This window comes from Argentina silus, assembly GCF_951799395.1.
Source record: "Argentina silus genome assembly, chromosome: 18".
In the NCBI taxonomy this organism is placed as follows: Eukaryota; Metazoa; Chordata; class Actinopteri; order Argentiniformes; family Argentinidae; genus Argentina; species Argentina silus.
Genome location: NC_139672.1, coordinates 16,204,169 through 16,221,715, shown reverse-complemented (window position 1 = coordinate 16,221,715; position 17,547 = coordinate 16,204,169). Strand labels below are relative to the sequence as shown.

At 49.4% G+C, this 17,547-nt stretch overlaps 1 protein-coding gene across 3 annotated transcripts in view; it reads right to left on the bottom strand.

The window, feature by feature from the left end:
* rasal2 (RAS protein activator like 2) overlaps positions 1-17,547 on the bottom strand; it is a 70,923-nt gene that overhangs the window by 45,373 nt on the left and 8,003 nt on the right. Inside the window, exon 1 of one of the 3 annotated variants that reach the window (XM_083690340.1) lies at positions 8,604-8,721. The exons of the other annotated variants lie outside the window; for them this stretch is intronic. Coding sequence (XP_083546466.1) covers positions 8,604-8,610 — 7 coding nt within the window. The 5' untranslated portion in view covers positions 8,611-8,721. Of the gene's footprint in view, positions 1-8,603; positions 8,722-17,547 lie in introns of those variants that run through there. 3 annotated transcript variants of the gene reach the window in all.

The window sequence follows — 17,547 nt, the reverse complement described above, 5'->3', positions numbered from 1 at the left end:
CCACCACCATCATCAACAGAACCACCACCATCATCAACAGAACCACCATCACCACCACCACAATCACCACCACCACCATCATCACCACCATCATGGACTGGTCAAACTGATGAGAGTCAGATGGAGAGACGGGTTTTCTCAGGTTTTCTCAGAACTTCAACTGTGGAATCCGTCACAAGACAGCTCACACACACACACACGCACACTCACACACACACACACACACACACACACACACACACACACACACACACACACACACACACACACACACACGCAGAGCCCAGCCCTCAGTGTAGGGTTCGGCAGGTAGGCCGGACCCTGACGACCCTCTGCCTGTCTGTGTGAGGGTCCCCCGGTTGGCCTGTCTGTGTGAGGGTCCCCCGGTTGGCCTGTCTGTGTGAGGGTCCCCCGGTTGGCCGTTGAATGTGTGTAATGCCAGCGTGGCGTTAAGCCTGCCAGTGCGCTGGCATCTTCTGTGGTATTGTTAGTGTTGTTGGTATTGTGCTGTTCTCTCCTGCCACAGAGCTGGTGGAGGCCCAAGGCAGGAGGCGCTGGGCCAAATACTATGAGCCGTAGTGAAAGCGTGTTTGTGTGTGCCTGTGTGTGTGTGAGTGTGTGTGTGAGAGCGTGTGGTGTGTATGTGTGTGTGCGCCTGCTTTGGGTTATTCAGAGTGATTAATGAGCTGTGTATCACTCTGTATATCGCTCTGTCTGTCTGTGTGTGTGTGTGTGTGTGTGTGTGTGTGTGTGTGTGTGTGTGTGTGTGTGTGTGCGCGCCCTGGAGTGGAGCCCTCCCCTACAGCCCTATGCTTGTTTAGATGGCATACGGGCCTGAAAACAATTAGCACAGAGGAGCTGCCAGCTGGAAGCTGAAGTTGCCAGTTTGTGACCCGGTGGGGGTCACGGAACACAAATAGAGTTCTCCAGATCTACACTGAGCAGAACACAGCACAGGGGCCCAGCGGTATGGACTATTGAGAGAGGGGTGTGTGTGTGTGTGTGTGTGTGTGTGTGTGTGTGTGAAAAGAAACGAGACAGAGAGAAAGAGAGACACAGAAACAGAGAGGGGTGTGTGTGTGTGTGTGAAATGAACAGAGAGGGGAGAGAGAGGGACAGGGAGATGGAGAGAGGAAGAGTGTGTGTGTGTGTGTGTGTGTGTGTGTGAGAGAGAGAGAGAGAGAAACAAACAGAGAGGTGAGAGAGAGGGACAGGGAGAGAGAGAGTGAGAGAGAGAGAGAGAGAGAGAGAGAGAGAGAGAGAGAGAGAGAGAGAGACACACACACTCACACACACACAGAGAGAGAATCCAATCGGGACAGAATCCAAGAGAGAGAGAGAGAGAGAAATGTGTGAGTGTGAGTGACTCAGACCGGGGCAAATGGCACTTGCGGCATCCCTGAATGTGTGGCAGCTCCTATCTGGGGACCCAGGCGGTGTGGTCCAGGGTCAGCGGCCCGGGGAGAAACCCAACCCTGCAGAGCCCCGCCTGGAATGCCTGGGAGCAGGGAGAGGCTCCGCCACCTGTCCTGGCTGGGGTTTCAGGGGCATGCTCTAGGTGCTAATCACTGCCAATATAGACCCTCATCCCAAACACACGCGCACGCACACACACAGGCGCACGCGCACAGACACACACACACACAGGCACGTGCACACATACACATGTATATGCGCACACGTTCATGCGCGCACGCATGCACACACACACAGGACAGACACACACACACACACATACATACATACATACATACACACACACACACACACACACACACACGCCAACGCACAAAAAGACAGAGACAGACCGACAGACAAACACACACAGACACACAGACGCACAGACACACAGACACACAGACACACAGAGACACAGACACACAAGCCTATTTGTAACGCAGCACGTCCTCATTAAAAACATCGTCCTCAATTTGTCGTTTGAGACTCGGAACAAAGGCTGATTCACTTGTTCACATGTTTCCCAGGAGAAACGCTGAAAGGCAAATGTGGTTATCAAAGAAAGTCCCGTTTTTTGGGGGGGGTTTCTCCTGATCTCACCAGTAGCACCACTGGAGGGGAAAGACTGCTGGGTCTGCTGACTGCTGGGGAAAAACAGGGAAGCAGACACGCACACACACACACACACACACACACACACACACACACACACACACACACACACACACACACACACACTCATGCAGAGTCACTCACTCACTCACTCACACGCACGCACGCACACACACACACACACGCACACACTCATCTGTTTTAGTGAAAGTCGAACAACCCAGTGGATATGCAGGCCCATCACCATGATGTTGTTGTGTTGTAGTCAGACTGTTGTTGTGTTGTAGAGTCAGACTGTTGTTGTGTTGTAGAGTCAGACTGTTGTTGTGTTGTAGAGTCAGACTGTTGTTGTGTTGTAGTCAGACTGTTGTTGTGTTGTAGTCAGACTGTTGTTGTGTTGTAGAGTCAGACTGTTGTTGTGTTGTAGTCAGACTGTTGTTGTGTTGTAGTCAGACTGTTGTTGTGTTGTAGAGTCAGACTGTTGTTGTGTTGTTGAGTCAGACTGTTGTTGTGTTGTAGTCAGACTGTTGTTGTGTTGTAGAGTCAGACTGTTGTTGTGTTGTAGTCAGACTGTTGTTGTGTTGTAGTCAGACTGTCGGGAGGCATTTACCACTTGTTCAACACCTCAGTGAACCACGTCCTTTATCTCAAGGGCAACGTCATCATCGCACGGCAGAACGAGATTAGCCCATCACGAGGGGACGCTCATAAACCCCATGTTAGCCGGGTGGCCGGGTGGCCGGGCGGCCACTCTATAGGTTTCGCCATGTTTAATTCCCACAGCCTCTGCCAGGTGTGCCCGCCACAGCCGTGCCCTCCGCCAACAGAGGATGCTTTGTATGTGACCTGCGGCAGTGGCTAGTAGTCTTTACCTCCACAGATACACACACACACACAGGACAGACACACACACACACACACACAGGACAGAGACACACACACACACAGGACAGAGACACACCCGCACACACACAGGACAGACACACACACACACATGCACGCACGCACACACACACACACACACACACACACACACACACACACACACACACACACACGCATACACACACACGCACGCACACACACACACAGGACAGACACACACACACACACACACACACACACACACACACACACACACACAGTGAGCCAACCTCAGCTAAACAGTGCCTATCTGTAAAGCAATAGGCTTGGTCTCCGTGGCAACCGGTAAATACAAGCCGCAGCTCCTCCAATGACAATGAGCCCAGAGTGACATCATCATCTCTGTTGATCCTGATAGACTGGCAGCCAACAGGTGGGGGAAGGGGAGTGGGAGGGAGAGAGGGAGGGAGGGAGAGAGAAAGGCAGGAGAGAGGGAGTGGGGGAGGGAGGGGGGAGGGAGGGAGGGAGGGGGGGTTGAGGTAAAAGATAAATAGAGACAGAACAGAGAGGGGTGTGGTAGTGAAACTGACCTACACTACAGTAACAACAGTACAGTACAGGGCTCTGTCAGAGGAGCTCAACACTCAGTACAGGGCTCTGTCAGAGGAGCTCAACACTCAGTACAGGGCTCTGTCAGAGGAGCTCAACACTCAGTACAGGGCTCTGTCAGAGGAGCTCAACACTCAGTACAGGGCTCTGTCAGAGGAGCTCAACACTCAGTACAGGGCTCTGTCAGAGGAGCTCAACACTCAGTACAGGGCTCTGTCAGAGGAGCTCAACACTCAGTACAGGGCTCTGTCAGAGGAGCTCAACACTCAGTACAGGGCTCTGTCAGAGGAGCTCAACACTCAGTACAGGGCTCTGTCAGAGGAGCTCAACACTACAGTACAGGGCTCTGTCAGAGGAGCTCAACACTCAGATGAACCACTGCTCTGTCAGAGGAGCTCAACACTCAGATGAACCACTGCCCTGTCACAGAACACCAACGCTGGGGAAACACCTCACATCAGCATAGGGGAAATGTACAGTAGCTGAGCATTACCACACACACACACACACACACACACACACACACACACTCACACTCACACACACACAGACACGACAGACACACCCTGTATTCTATCTCTCCTGATAGTATCTATATTACAGGATTGTGTAACAGTTGACCCTTATAACTGTGTAATAACGCTGTAGTTAGTACTGTAACAACATTTCACAAATAATATGGTAATTACATGGTACTGTAGGGGTTGGGTAGTTTGTGTTCACGAGTGGAAGAAACAGTAAATGCAACATTGTTACTCGTAAAACAATTGTTACAGAGTCAACAGGTGTTGGGGCCAACTTAACCACGTGTGTGTGATACCCTTCCTTACTCCATTCCATGCATTACAATGAGCCCGTCCTCCGATTTCTACCTCCACCGGCCTCAACTGACTTAACACTGAGGCCTCCACTAGAATCCCGCAGGGCCGAAGCTATTCAACAGCTGTGCAAATTAGCCCGCTGTAATTGTCAGCTGGGGAAACAGAGAGAGAGGGCCGAGCCTCTGTCAAAAGGAGGAAATTACTGTAATTAACTGATTGGGCCCTGATTGTCGCTCTGTCTTTATCGAATTGTGTGGCATCCAGGCTGTAGGCCTCTAAATGATGCGAGACCGGGGGGGGGGGGGGGGGGGATTTGATTTTGATTTTTCTATTTATATTTTTCCTCAGAATGCAGAGCATTTGTAGTTGCAGTAATGTGTTGAACTAGCAGCAAGGCCTGGGTCAAAAACATAAGTCAGGTCCTTCAAAGTGTTTGAGGTGTTCTTGATTTAGCTCGGGGTTTCCCCTTTCGGGACTGTTCCACTGGGTTCCATTGTACCAGGCACACTAAATCAAGCACAGAGCCCTGGTATGTGACAGATGTGTTTGACCCAGGTCTGCCAGCTGCTCCCTGAAGGGGATAGGTGGAAGGACACAGGCACTTCCTGTGCTCTGCTGCTTTTCCCGAGGAGAGTAAGGACGTAAGCTTTAAGATAAAGCTCTGATTACTAATTCACTATAAGATGGATCGATGTCTACTGGCACACACACACACACACACACACACACACACCACACACACACACACACACACACACACACACACACACACACACACACACACACACACACACACACACCACACACACACACACACACACACACACACACACACACACACACACACACCACACACACACACACACACACACACCACACACACACACCACACACACACACACACACACACACACCACACACACACACACACACACCACACACACACACACACACACACACACACACACACACTGGCACCACCTAAATCATTTCCTTTTAGAGAAGATGAGTGATTTAAAGATTGAGTGCAGCAGCCTCCGTTCTCCCCACAAATCCGACGGCCTGGCGCTGATAAGCTGAACACTGTCCTTATCAACGGGGACTACTACTTCTCACAGACGCACAACCCGGTCTTAAAAAGCCACTGGTGGGTGTTCTCTTCTAGATAATCGCAACTTTGAAGTCAACACAGAGCACGGAACTAGGCTATGTGGCCGAAATCCAAACTTTGAAAATCCGCAATGCATAACTCTGTTGACTTTCGGTGTTAATCACGCATCGAGGTCAGAGAGATTTGCTCCGAACATCTGAGTTACGTGAGCGGATCCCAAGTGAGGATTTCGGCCCAAAGTGAATACGTTGTCCTGGACATGTTTCATGAGGTCATGTGTGGGGCTATGCTAAGCCTACTTTTAGCTTGGCAAAGCAGTGCCTCTCCACTTAGGCTAAATCAGACATTGATGGGATTCAACAAGCATAAATGTTGGCATTCAAAATCGAGGGGCGGGGGTACATGTTCACGAAGCATGTAAAATGTCCTCGAAAAGGAGTGCTGTTTCTTATTTTTGGAGGACAAAAGACATTTGAAGTAAGAGGCTAAAAGCATAGGACAGATACTAGGGTCTAAAAACACTTTAGGCCCTCGTCTTCGGAAACGCCAACGGAGACCAGGGTTTCCAGCAGGCAGCCTAAACATCGGCTGTGATAAATAATTTGTCTTGTGGATGTTTCATGTCCTTCCTATCATACACAGGCCTGCGGAGGGGCAGGTGCTGAGGGGCCAAATGTTCTTTGTTCCACCGCTGGGCTGAGCTCACTCTAGAACCCGGTGACATTGTTAAATATTTAAATACGCTGTCATCGGCGGAGGTTTTTCCACATTTGCATCGGCTGGGCGGTACCTTTTTTTTAAAACTTTTTTTGTCCTGCTGCAATAGTGTCAGCCTTGTGTGTTACGTGTACGGAGAGAGGAGGGGGGGGGGGGGGGGGGGGGGGGGGGTGCCTCGGGGGGTCAAAGGTTAGTGGTGATGATGTCATATCTTATCGCTTGTCGACGACCAGATAAGCGTACGTTATCAGCCGGTGAAGTGGTGTGCAGACAGACACCAACGAGATAAAGGACATCGGCCTACACGTCCATCTCATGTACCTGCCACAGCCCAGCCTTGACACGCAGGCAATCTCCTCTTATTCAACAAGTTTTACCCTGGACCATGACATCCCTACTCCCTACTACTCCCTACAACCCACCACCACAACCCCCCCCCCCCCACCGCCCCAGATGCCCCCCGACTCACACAGTGAGACAGACACCCCTTTCCCAGGGCCGCTAACTAACACACACTGGCCTGCGTCTTTGAAAGGTTAATGAGCTCTTAGGTGGTGCTAATGCTGCCACATTCTTTCTGTTCCTGCCATGTGCATTTATTTGCAGAGTGCATTTGCATACAAAAGGAGGGCCATGCCGTTTCCCCCCTCGGCTCAGCCTGTCAGTATGCAGGGGAAGCAGAAGGCAGGATCTGCCTTTGTGAGGCTTTCTGCCTCTGCTCCTACACACCACAACAAAGCACAGCCAGCCATTGAAGCATAATATTTTTTGTCAGAAAATGCCCATAAGCAATCGAATCTAGGGTCACATTGGTCACAGATGGCCTCTGCAGCATAGCGCAGGACTGCAACGAACACGTTCGTTTGGTTTTGGGGCACAAGAATGCATATGGCTTCATTATCCTTTCAATTAGCATTTTAGCTTCTTTCTTTTTTCTTTTTTTTCCCCCCTCTCTTCCACTTTCATTGGAGAAGCCTCCGACAGGCTTGGTTCTGTGAGAAACCAGGCTAGCAGGCTAGCCTCAAGGGAAGTAGAGCTAGAATCCACAATGAGGAACTCCTCTAAGTTGTTTACCGCACGCCGCAGAGAAGTGAAACATCAAATGAGAGAACTGTGGTTTCATCTCACAGTGAGCTTTCTGTTTTAATATAGGCCCGCTTTTATTTTTATGGCATGGAGGCGTGCGAAAATGTTTTTTGAACTAGGCCTTTATTTAATGATAAGTTACCTCAGGCGATACGTCCCCCCTCTTTCTTTCTCTTTTCCAAGTTAAAATGATCACCCTGAAATCACAGGCAACAAATACACAGGAAACATGTCTGTTTGTGACGATGTAAATTCCCCACTTATTCCAAATAGACCAACATCTTCAAGTTCCTTAAAAAGGAGAGCAATATTACTACAGCTTCCTACCACTGTAATGAGTGACTAATTATGCGAAAAGTCCCTGCTAACCCCCTCCCACGTAAGCAACCGTGTAAATCGGAGGGAATAACTGTAACTAGGCTACCTGGCTTCCATGTTCTGTCATGACTCATTCTAGAACATAAAACAAAGAGTTTGTCTGTCCCTGGTTGCATTGTCATCTCTGATCTTGGCCTAAATGCATGGCTGAGACACACACACACACACACACACACACACACACACACACACACACACACACACAGACACAGACACAGACACACACACACACACACACACACACACACAGACACACACACACACACACACACGCACGTGCTGTCAGGTGAAAGACATCAGGAACCACTTCCATTCTAGCATGATAAATCACCAGGACTAGAATGCACAGCTCCTGTACAGATAGGGAAGAAATGCCAAGGTAAAGGATCGGGAACAATTTTCAGCCCAGAGATTTCTCCTCGTGTTGGTTGTCAGGAAGGAATGCAAGAAAAAACGGATTCATTATTTCCGGAGACTTTAAAATATAAGGCTACATCACATCATGTGATATGCAGTTGGAAAATACAATTAGCATAACTTAACCTTCAACAAAGAATGTTCACAAGGACCCTGCTCTTTGGTTCAGCGTTAAAGTATTTGAGTATAATATCAGTTCCTGCCCAAAGGCAGATCTCTCACTGGTCATTAGCACCACACGCCTCCCTGGACCACAGCACCCAACGGCACGGCATTAAGATGCACAGTTCACACTTGTGTTGCCGTAAATACTAGTTACAGAAACGTAAATTGGTTACTAGTAAGTGGTGCAGTGTCTCGGTTTTTTCAACAGCAATTCATTTTTGATAGCTCCTTATGCCACGATTTAGTCAAAGTGGCCTAATGTAATGGATTTTTTTACAAAATAAACATTTGGTAAAAGGACGGTTCTTTCTACAAACCATGTTATATGTCATTCTAAGAGGAGTGTGGAGTCTCTCCTGACCTACCGGACATTGTGCTCTCAGGGTCAGGCTCCTGATCCTTGATGCTGAGAATCCTACCTAACCTCCGCGAGACAGATGAGAAGAGGCCTTGCACAAAGGGGCCATTTTGCTCAGCGTCTGAGCGCGAGCGGACCTTCCTGAGCGAGGTCTTCTTCTCATTGCGGGTGCTAGCCGCAGCCCCAGAACCTGGCTCCGACACAGACCTGTGGAAGGGGACGACGGTCCGCAGGCTCACCGGCTGTGGCCTCTCCTGACCAGCCTGGCAGGCAGCCTGCTCTCCACTCTGCTGCTCTGAAGGCACAGCAGTGATGCCAGTCAGCCTCCGGGGAAGGCTCAGAAACCTGCGGTGTCTCGGTTCTAGAACACATTCTTTGCTCTGAACCCTCCAGTGGCTCGGTTCTAGAACGTGAGCATGTTCTACACTCAGAACCCTGAGGTGGCTAGGTTCCAGAACGCACTGTTGACCCAGAACCCTGAGGTGGCTAGGTTCCAGAACGCGCTGTTGACCCAGAACCCTCAGGTGGCTGGGTTCCACGACATGTTCTTTGCTCTGAACCTTCAGGTGGCTGGGTTCCACCTTCCCAGCATGCTCTTTACCCTCCGGCGTTAGAGGGTCTTCCACCTTGCTTGTTTGAGGTGTCAGGCGAGCAGATGTCCTCCACTCGTAGCCGTCCAATGGCTGTTCGGGAGCCGACTGTGAGCGGAGATTCCGCCAAGGTATTCTGTAGTGGTGCCAGAGATGAGAGGCCTCCGTGCCAAAACCAGACTGTTGAGAAAATCTCGGGCTCGAATGCTCCCTGTTCACCGGTGCCTTTCTCCGCAGACTCATGGTGCAACGAATCCAAAACGACTGCTCTGAGTGTGCAAACACACACGCGCACACACACACACACACACACACACACAACGAGGCAGGCCAGTGAATTCACTGAACCTGATGGCCGGGAGACAGCTTTGAGAGCTTCAACGGGCAACGGCGATCATTTCTCGATGCAGTCAGTAGCCTTGCTCTCCAAACTCCTTGGGTAGAAGATTTCCTAAACGTCAGACACCGAGTTCCGCTGCATCTGTAGTTGAGTAACAGGTTGACTGGTTGAGTTCAGTATCTCTCTTACTGGCTGATGCCTGTCTTCCTGGGAGGAAGTGGGGTGTCGAACGTGTACGTAAGCATCCTCCAGGCCTGACCAATCAGATGCCGCAATAATCTAGGCCTCAGCTTGTGGTTTTCCGTATCAACAGTTGAAAATAACAATGAAAATAAAAAAGTGTACTACTGCGTATATTCAAACGGGTATTAGATATTATAAACATCACATATAGGCCTGATTTTGAGGACTAAGCAATGTTTCCCAATCACCTATGTGTCAACAAAACCTAAACGTTGAGTAATTTTCCTGTCAGAAACAGTCTAGACACCGTTACCAAATGTGACTGCAACAAAAAAAATAAAGTTTTTCATGAAGCCTATTCTCAGCCCATGACAGGATTCCATTCACACATTTAAAACTAGGCCCATAGCGTGAAGACTCCCAGAGAGGTTTCAGCTCTGTGGCACAATCACAGCTGACGCCACACTGGAGAGTTTGACAGGAGAAGACATTATGCTTTTGACATTTCACACCAGCCATTCAAAACTCAGGAGAGGAGCATTAGTGAGCCATTTAGATTAGATTAACGACTATCATATTTCAAGTGGAGGGGGTTGCCATTATCAAGCATCATAACACAACGTTGTGTAGGATGAACAGCGCTGTGTCAGTGACTACAGCACCACGTACGCCCACCAACTCCTTCAGCTGAGAGAGGGAATACTGGGGTGTTTAAATTATATAGTACAGCGGTCCTTGAAACATTGAACAAAGTATCATATTTCAATCTGAAACCACAGTAACGCTTGGCTTTACGGCAGCCCAATACATGTGTAATGACACTTGCCATTACTTTGATGTACTTGTGTAATAACAAAAAAATACCTCAACTGCATTAGCCTACTATGAAATTAATAGGTCATTACTAATGTCATATGTAACAAGCATGTTATTATTATTAGTTGAGTAATTACTGAATTGTTATGCCGGTAAAGGAACAATTTATGCAAAGAGAGCAAAATGATCCAACTTGGGTATTACTATCATCGTTCAAATGCTGGTTATTTGTGTCTGTTTCTCAATCATCCCATCCAGTGTCACACCATCCATTGTAGTGTCTCTGTCAACAGAGGATCACGGCCTCGTCTGAACCGGTTTGGCGTCGAGACTCAAAAATGATTAGCCTTGGTGTTTGTGTCACTGACACCCTGCTGCCAGCGCCCCCCTCTCTAACCCAACGCCAGGGTGTCATGAATATTCACGAGCGGTGCTGAATGCCCCGGCCTTGGCGAGGCCCCAGCCCTGCTCTGTGATCAGGGAGGAAATGGGAGAGGCGTCCCACAGGGGGCTGGCCTGGTCCCCCTGCTATTGTCACCACCGGGGCTCATTAAGAGTGCACATCCTTATCAGCAGCACAACGCAACTTGAAACCCGGAGCAAAATGCGGGGGGGGGGGATCTAACTCTCCCCACCCCGCGAGGGAAGAGCTGGAGTAATTAATTATTATTCTTCGGGAGATACCATTAACGGTGATTAACGATGATTAACGATGATAATTCGTGAGAAATCACTGGAACTAGCCGGTGATGACGTGATGTCACAACAAGAATATCAACCGCACGAGGTTGTTGTTGACGGGCTTAATTCCAGAGTAAATTGGATGCTTTAGAAGAGAGAGAGAGAGAGAGAGAGAGAGGGAGAGGGAGGGAGAGAAAGAAAGAGAGAGAAAGACAGAGAGAGAAAGAGAGAGAGAGACTGAGAGAGAGATAGAAAGAGAGAGAGAAAGAGAGAGAGAGAGAGAGAGAGAGATAGAAAGAGAGAGACAGAGAGAGAGAGAAAGAGAGAGAGAGAGAGGGAGATAGAAAGAGAGATAGAAAGAAAGAGAGAAAGAGAGAGAGAGATAGAAATGAAAGCGATTTAAGTGACCCACATACTTGCATTCATTGAATAATAAGGTGGGCAGCAGCAAAGCTGAGCACCATCATTCATCCCATCTAGGTCAGTGTAGCTGGGAACCCTGAAGTCTGCAGTGGGGCGGGAGTCACAACAAGGTTGCCTGTGTGAAACTCACAGCATGGGTGAGAGTGAGACTATCACCCAGGCGGGCGGGCGGGCAGAGTGGGGTCCTCTGTGGTCCTCTGTGGCTCAGTTGGTAGAGCATGGCGCTAACAACGCTTAGGTTGTGGGTTTGATTCCTGCTGGGACCATATATACTGAAATGTATGCACTCACTGCAATGTGAGTCGCTTTGGATAAAAGCGTCAGCTAAATGGCATACATTGGTGTGGCAGAGAGATCTGGACGGGACGGAGATAGCATTTCCTCCTCGACCACTGTTTCCTGTTTACGTTGCATTTACACCAAAGAGAGAGAGGGGGGGGTTGGTTGGAGCTTTCATGTCAAGAGAAACCCCCTGTGGTGCCATCTCAACTCAACTCCTCCTGAAAGGAGCAAGGGTCTCTCTGCCTGCTGACACAGTGCCAGGAGAGGGGGCCGGCGACTAGTTTATATCCTGGACGCTCAGCTCAGCTTAGAAAAGGGGGGCTATAGAATATGGCTTATCCAACAACACATACCTTTTTTGGCACAATAATACCCCCCCTTAGAAACACACACACACACACACACACACACACACACACACACACACACCCGCCCCCACACACACACACACACCCACACACACACACACACAACCAACCAACCAACCCAAACAAGAAGCACTTGTGTGCAAGTGTCAAGCTCATTTCCATGGCTTGGCCAAACTAGTCAGTAAATTTGCATCTAGGCTGGCACAAGATGAGTGAGAACGGGAGCACAAAGAAGCATCACATCCATCACATCCACTCTACTCATTCCAAGTGAGTGAAACCCCCACAGACCTGCACAATCAATCCAGATAGGCTCCCTTCTTTTAAAGACTGCCAGACGCACTGAGTGGTGAGAGGTCCGTGGAGAGCATAAAGGGAGGGGGGGAGGGGTGGGGGGTGGGGGTTTGGGGGGGTTGGGGGGGGGGGGTTTTAGACAGGAACACATTAGCACCTCATCAACTACGACAACAACCCTGAGCACCTGGGATATGGGTGTGAGACAAATCATAGACCAGCACGACTCAACACCACGGAGGTACAGGCGTATAAATAACCTCCCTAGACTGATATAAGACCAGTTATAGGAAGCTGACAAAGAGTGTCTGTGTGTGTGTGTGTGTGTGTGTGTGTGTGGGTGTGTGAGAGAGAGAGAGACCAAGAGAATGTGTGCGTGTGAGAGAGAGAAGGAGAGAGCCTGTCAAATTACAAGTGCCTTACAACAACCTGTTGACTTGACAAGTTGTTGCCTGATAAGTGTTCAATCCAGACAGACTACCTATTCCAGTCTAATAACATGCAGTACAGTATCTCCCCGAGGCTCTCTCCCTTCGGCTCTCTCTCTCTCCCTCCCTCCCTCTCTCTCTCCCTTCGGCTCGCTCTCTCTCTCTCTCTCCCTCCCTCTCTCTCTCTCTCTCTCTCTCCCTCCAGCTCTCTCTCTCTTTCCTCCCTCCCTCTCTCTCTCCTCCCCCGCCCTCCTTCCCTCTCTCTCTCCCTCTCCTCCCTCCCCCCTCCCTCTCTCCTCCCCCTCTCCCTCTCTCTCTCCTCCCCTGCCCTCCCTCTCCCTCTCCCTCTCCCCCTCCCTCCCTGCCTCTCCCACCGTGACGTTTGGGAACATACTGTCTTCACAGAAGAAGTGACAGAGGTCTGCTGGCTTCACCCACCGCCACTTTGTCATCTTTTTTTGTCCCCGTCCTGACAGAAATCAGGAGCAGGAGCAGCACACACACCCTCTATCTAAAAATAGCACCTTGCCATAAAAAGGGCAATAAATCAGAGCATGAATAACAGGGGGCTTGGGGGGGGGGGGGGGGGGGGGGGGTGGTGAGGAACAAGGGCCTTGAAAGAATTCCCTGCATAATTCTACAGCGTCTCTAGTCTGGGGCCTGCTGGCTGGCTGGCAGAACCTTCGGTCTCGGAACTCGGAACTCGGAACTCAGAACTCTCCCAGTGATAGCCTTATTATCCCACCGCTGGAGTTCAAATATTACACCTAAGGTGGCCACAAAATAGCCCAAAAAAAACCAAACACCTAAAGAGGCCACAAAACTACACAGAAGGGGCCACAAAACCGCCTAAAAAACACAGAAGGGGCCACAAAACCGCCTAAAAAACACAGAAGGGGCCACAAAACCACCTAAAAAAAACACAGAAGGGGCCACAAAACCGCCTCAGAAAACAGCCTCTCAAGAATGCTAGGCTAACACAACGCCTGGCCGTGTGTTTTTCCACTCACCAGGGACAAGGCAGCATCCGAAAATAGATAACAGCTTATTTTTGACCGGTACAGGTTAGTTTCTTGTTTTGTTTTCGGAGGGGATATCCTGCCCCTATCCCCTGTCCTCAGCCCCCCCCCCCCCCCACACACACACACACACCCTGATGACAGCCGGCCTTGCCAGGACAGGAGCAGCAAGCTGGGTTGGGCCCGGACCACCAACACAAGGAACTTTCCATTTCCTTCTCTGCTCTGAGAGGCTCTCTGCCTGGGTATTGTAAGGCTGGTGGTGGTGGTGGCGGGGTGGGGTGGCGGGGGTGGGGTGGTGGTGGCGGGGTGGGGGCATAGGTCTGCCCTACAATGCTAGATGTTATCTCTCTTTCTTGGCCTCTACCATCTCTCCTTTGTACTCACAGAAAAAATGGGATCCAAGGTCACTGCTAGCCAAGCTATTCTGTCTGTGTAGTGAACAACAAGGCAACACAACACAACACACCTCAACACACCACAACACAACACACCACAACACAACACACCACAACACAACACAACACACCTCAACACAACACAACACACCACAACACAACACATGGCATATGGACTCATAGTCCTCATTTGAAACCTACTTGTTCACCTGTTACAAGAGCCGTATCTGGGCTCCAGGGGAGGCTGACCTGAGGCCATCCTCCGATTTCTACCTCCACCAGCCTCCCCTGCTATATGCTATAAACACGACTCTGGTAACTGGTATAAAACCAGTTTAAAACGAGTCTATGTGACCCTTTCCCACTACGGTGTGTTGCCATGTTGGTGTCTTGCTTGGCTCAGACGGAATAAGTTGGCTAGCGACGGCCTTGGATTGGCAAGAGGGAGAGGAGAGGGTTTGGGAGAAGACTGATCTTCCAGTTCAGGGAGCATTCTTCTCCTTTGTTGGAGATGGTCGATGAACCATGTCTCCTCCTTTCACATAGAGAGAGAGAGAGAGAGAGAGAGAGAGAGAGAGAAAGAGAGAGAGAGAGAGAGAGAAAGAGAGAGAGAGAGAGAGAGAAAGAGAGAGAGACAGAGAGAGAGAGAGAGAGAGAGAGAGAGAGAGAGACAGAGAGAGAGAGAGAGAGAGAGAGAAAGAGAGAGAGAGAGAGAGACAGAGAGACAGAGAGAGAGAGAGAGAGAGAGAGAGAGGGAGAGAGAGAGAGAGAGAGAGAGAGAGAGAGAGAGAAGGTTCCCTCTCTCTCACTGTTGTGACAACAGGAGTAATTATTCATATAATCTACAACTGACATGACAAATCATTTCAATCATATCAATGTCAAGTCTCCTTCTGTATTCATGAGATTGAAATGAACTGCAGATAATCTGTGAAAGGAGAGAGAGAGGGAGGGAGGGAGAGAGGGAGGGAGGGAGGGAGGGAGGGAGGGGACAAAATACGTCCCGAAATTCCACCTTTCCCCCCCCCCCCCTTTCCGCTTCATGCATTTAAAAGCATAGGATCTGTGTATCTGTGTACGGAGAGTTGAGGTGCAGGGAGTGGGAGTGGGGGTGGGGGTGGGGGGGGGAGATAAAGCTTCCTATAAAACACATTTCAAACGGATGGTGACTCGTTCCCAGATTGGGATCTCGTGCCGCTAAACAAATTACACTCCGACTTCATCCGATCTTCCCACGCAGACGCGGCGCATCCTTGTGGACTTCGTGGCGTGTGGAAGTCACTAAGCTAAAAGGGGAAGTGGAGAAAGTCTCCCACAGTCCCAGTCCAATATGGACGGAGAACCCTCCGGGGCTGGAGATAACCTGCCTGGTTAACAGTCCATACAATCAGAAGGTGCTTTATTACGTTGCCAGATACCCTCCGGCATCTCAGAGTTGCCAAGTGTTTCCTGCTTAGTGAGCATGCCCATGGCACGCCCCTCTCCTCCTCCTCCTCCTCCTCCTGCACTCCTGACCCCGAAAGCAGGATTTTCACCAGCCGTTTGTTTCTGCCTCGCTCTCTCTGTCTTGGCAGCCTGGCTGACTTCACACAGAGGAGAGAGAGAGAGAGAGAGAGAGACAGAGGGGGAGAGAGGGAGAGAGAGAGAGGGAGAGAGAGAGGGATAGAGAGAGAGAGAGAGAGAGAGAGAGAGGGAGAGACAGGGGGATAGAGAGAGAGAGAGAGAGAGAGAGAGAGGGAGAGAGGGAGAGACAGGGGGATAGAGAGAGAGACCGGGGAATAGAGAGAGAGAGAGAGAGAGAGAAACAGGGGGATAGAGAGAGAGAGAGAGAGAGAGAGAGAAACGGGGATAGAGAGAGAGAGAAACAGGGGGATAGAGAGAGAGAGAGAAACAGGGGGATAGAGAGAGAGAGAGAGAGAGAGAGAAACAGGGGGATAGAGAGAGAGTGGCGATGTGTGATTGGAAAACCATTATCAGTAAATGTTATGCGTCGAGTGAAACAGTCAGCGATAAATAACTCACTTAGAGGAAACACTTATTGGCCGATTACATTGCTGCTGTCGCGCCGTGTCATAATAACACAACGTTCTGAAACGTTGAGGCTTACACTGCTCAACAAACAACATCAAAGCACTGTCATAAAGATGTCAACATTCTGAGAATATCATTAGAGATCTATCTCTCGTTGCCAGTATTCTGAGGGCTGGCTGGAACCCATTTACCATCCCTGTCAATAACACTAGGGCTGCACCACCATGGAAATTCTATAAAATCTGATATCATCTTTCTTCTAAGCCATTGTCTGCCGGTACCGGTATGATGGTCGATGTATTGTGCAACCCCAATTAGACCTAATGGGCCTCTTACCAGCTGTGGAGGTGAGAGGGTGATGCTGAGATGGAGTTAGACGTCATGCAGGCCTGTAAATCAAGAGCCTTGTTTACACCGGCGGTTTGAAGCGAGTAAAGTCCTATTTTTTCCCATTCAAAACTGATTTTCTTCCTTTCGTCTGAACAGGCGAAAAAAACGAACAAAAAAAACGACATAGAATCAGATATTTCAAACCACATACATCGGTGGTTTGAAATTAGGTATAAATCTGATTCCTGGCCAAGTGGTCAAACCAGATTTATTTTCCCTGAAGTGATATTTTTCCATCACCCCTATGCAACACAGTGTTGTCTGATATCATCAGACATAACCCTCCTAATGACCTCTTCACCCCTCTACAAGTTTCTCTCCTGCTAATAAAAAAACCCTCCTTCTTCTAGCATTGTGACTGCCTATGGCCCCTGGTCCGAGCATTAATTACTTTATCTAATGATGGCTGATGGACAGATGATTCACTTACTTAAACAAATGTATTTTGTTGTAAGTCGCTTTGGATAAAGGGCGTCTGCTAAATGCCATCAATGTAAATGTAAATGTCATCACTTGGTGACCGAAAAAACAAACAAGACTTGGTGGAGTTCTGAGAAGGTGTGTAGCTCCCTGTCACTGGCCCTGGATATGATGTCATAGAACAGATTCAATTGTTGTTGTTCAGCACCACCTTCCGACACCGCACTGGGTCCTGCCGTTACTATGACAACTAGCATAGCCATGTCAGCTTAGGACTACACTGTCTGA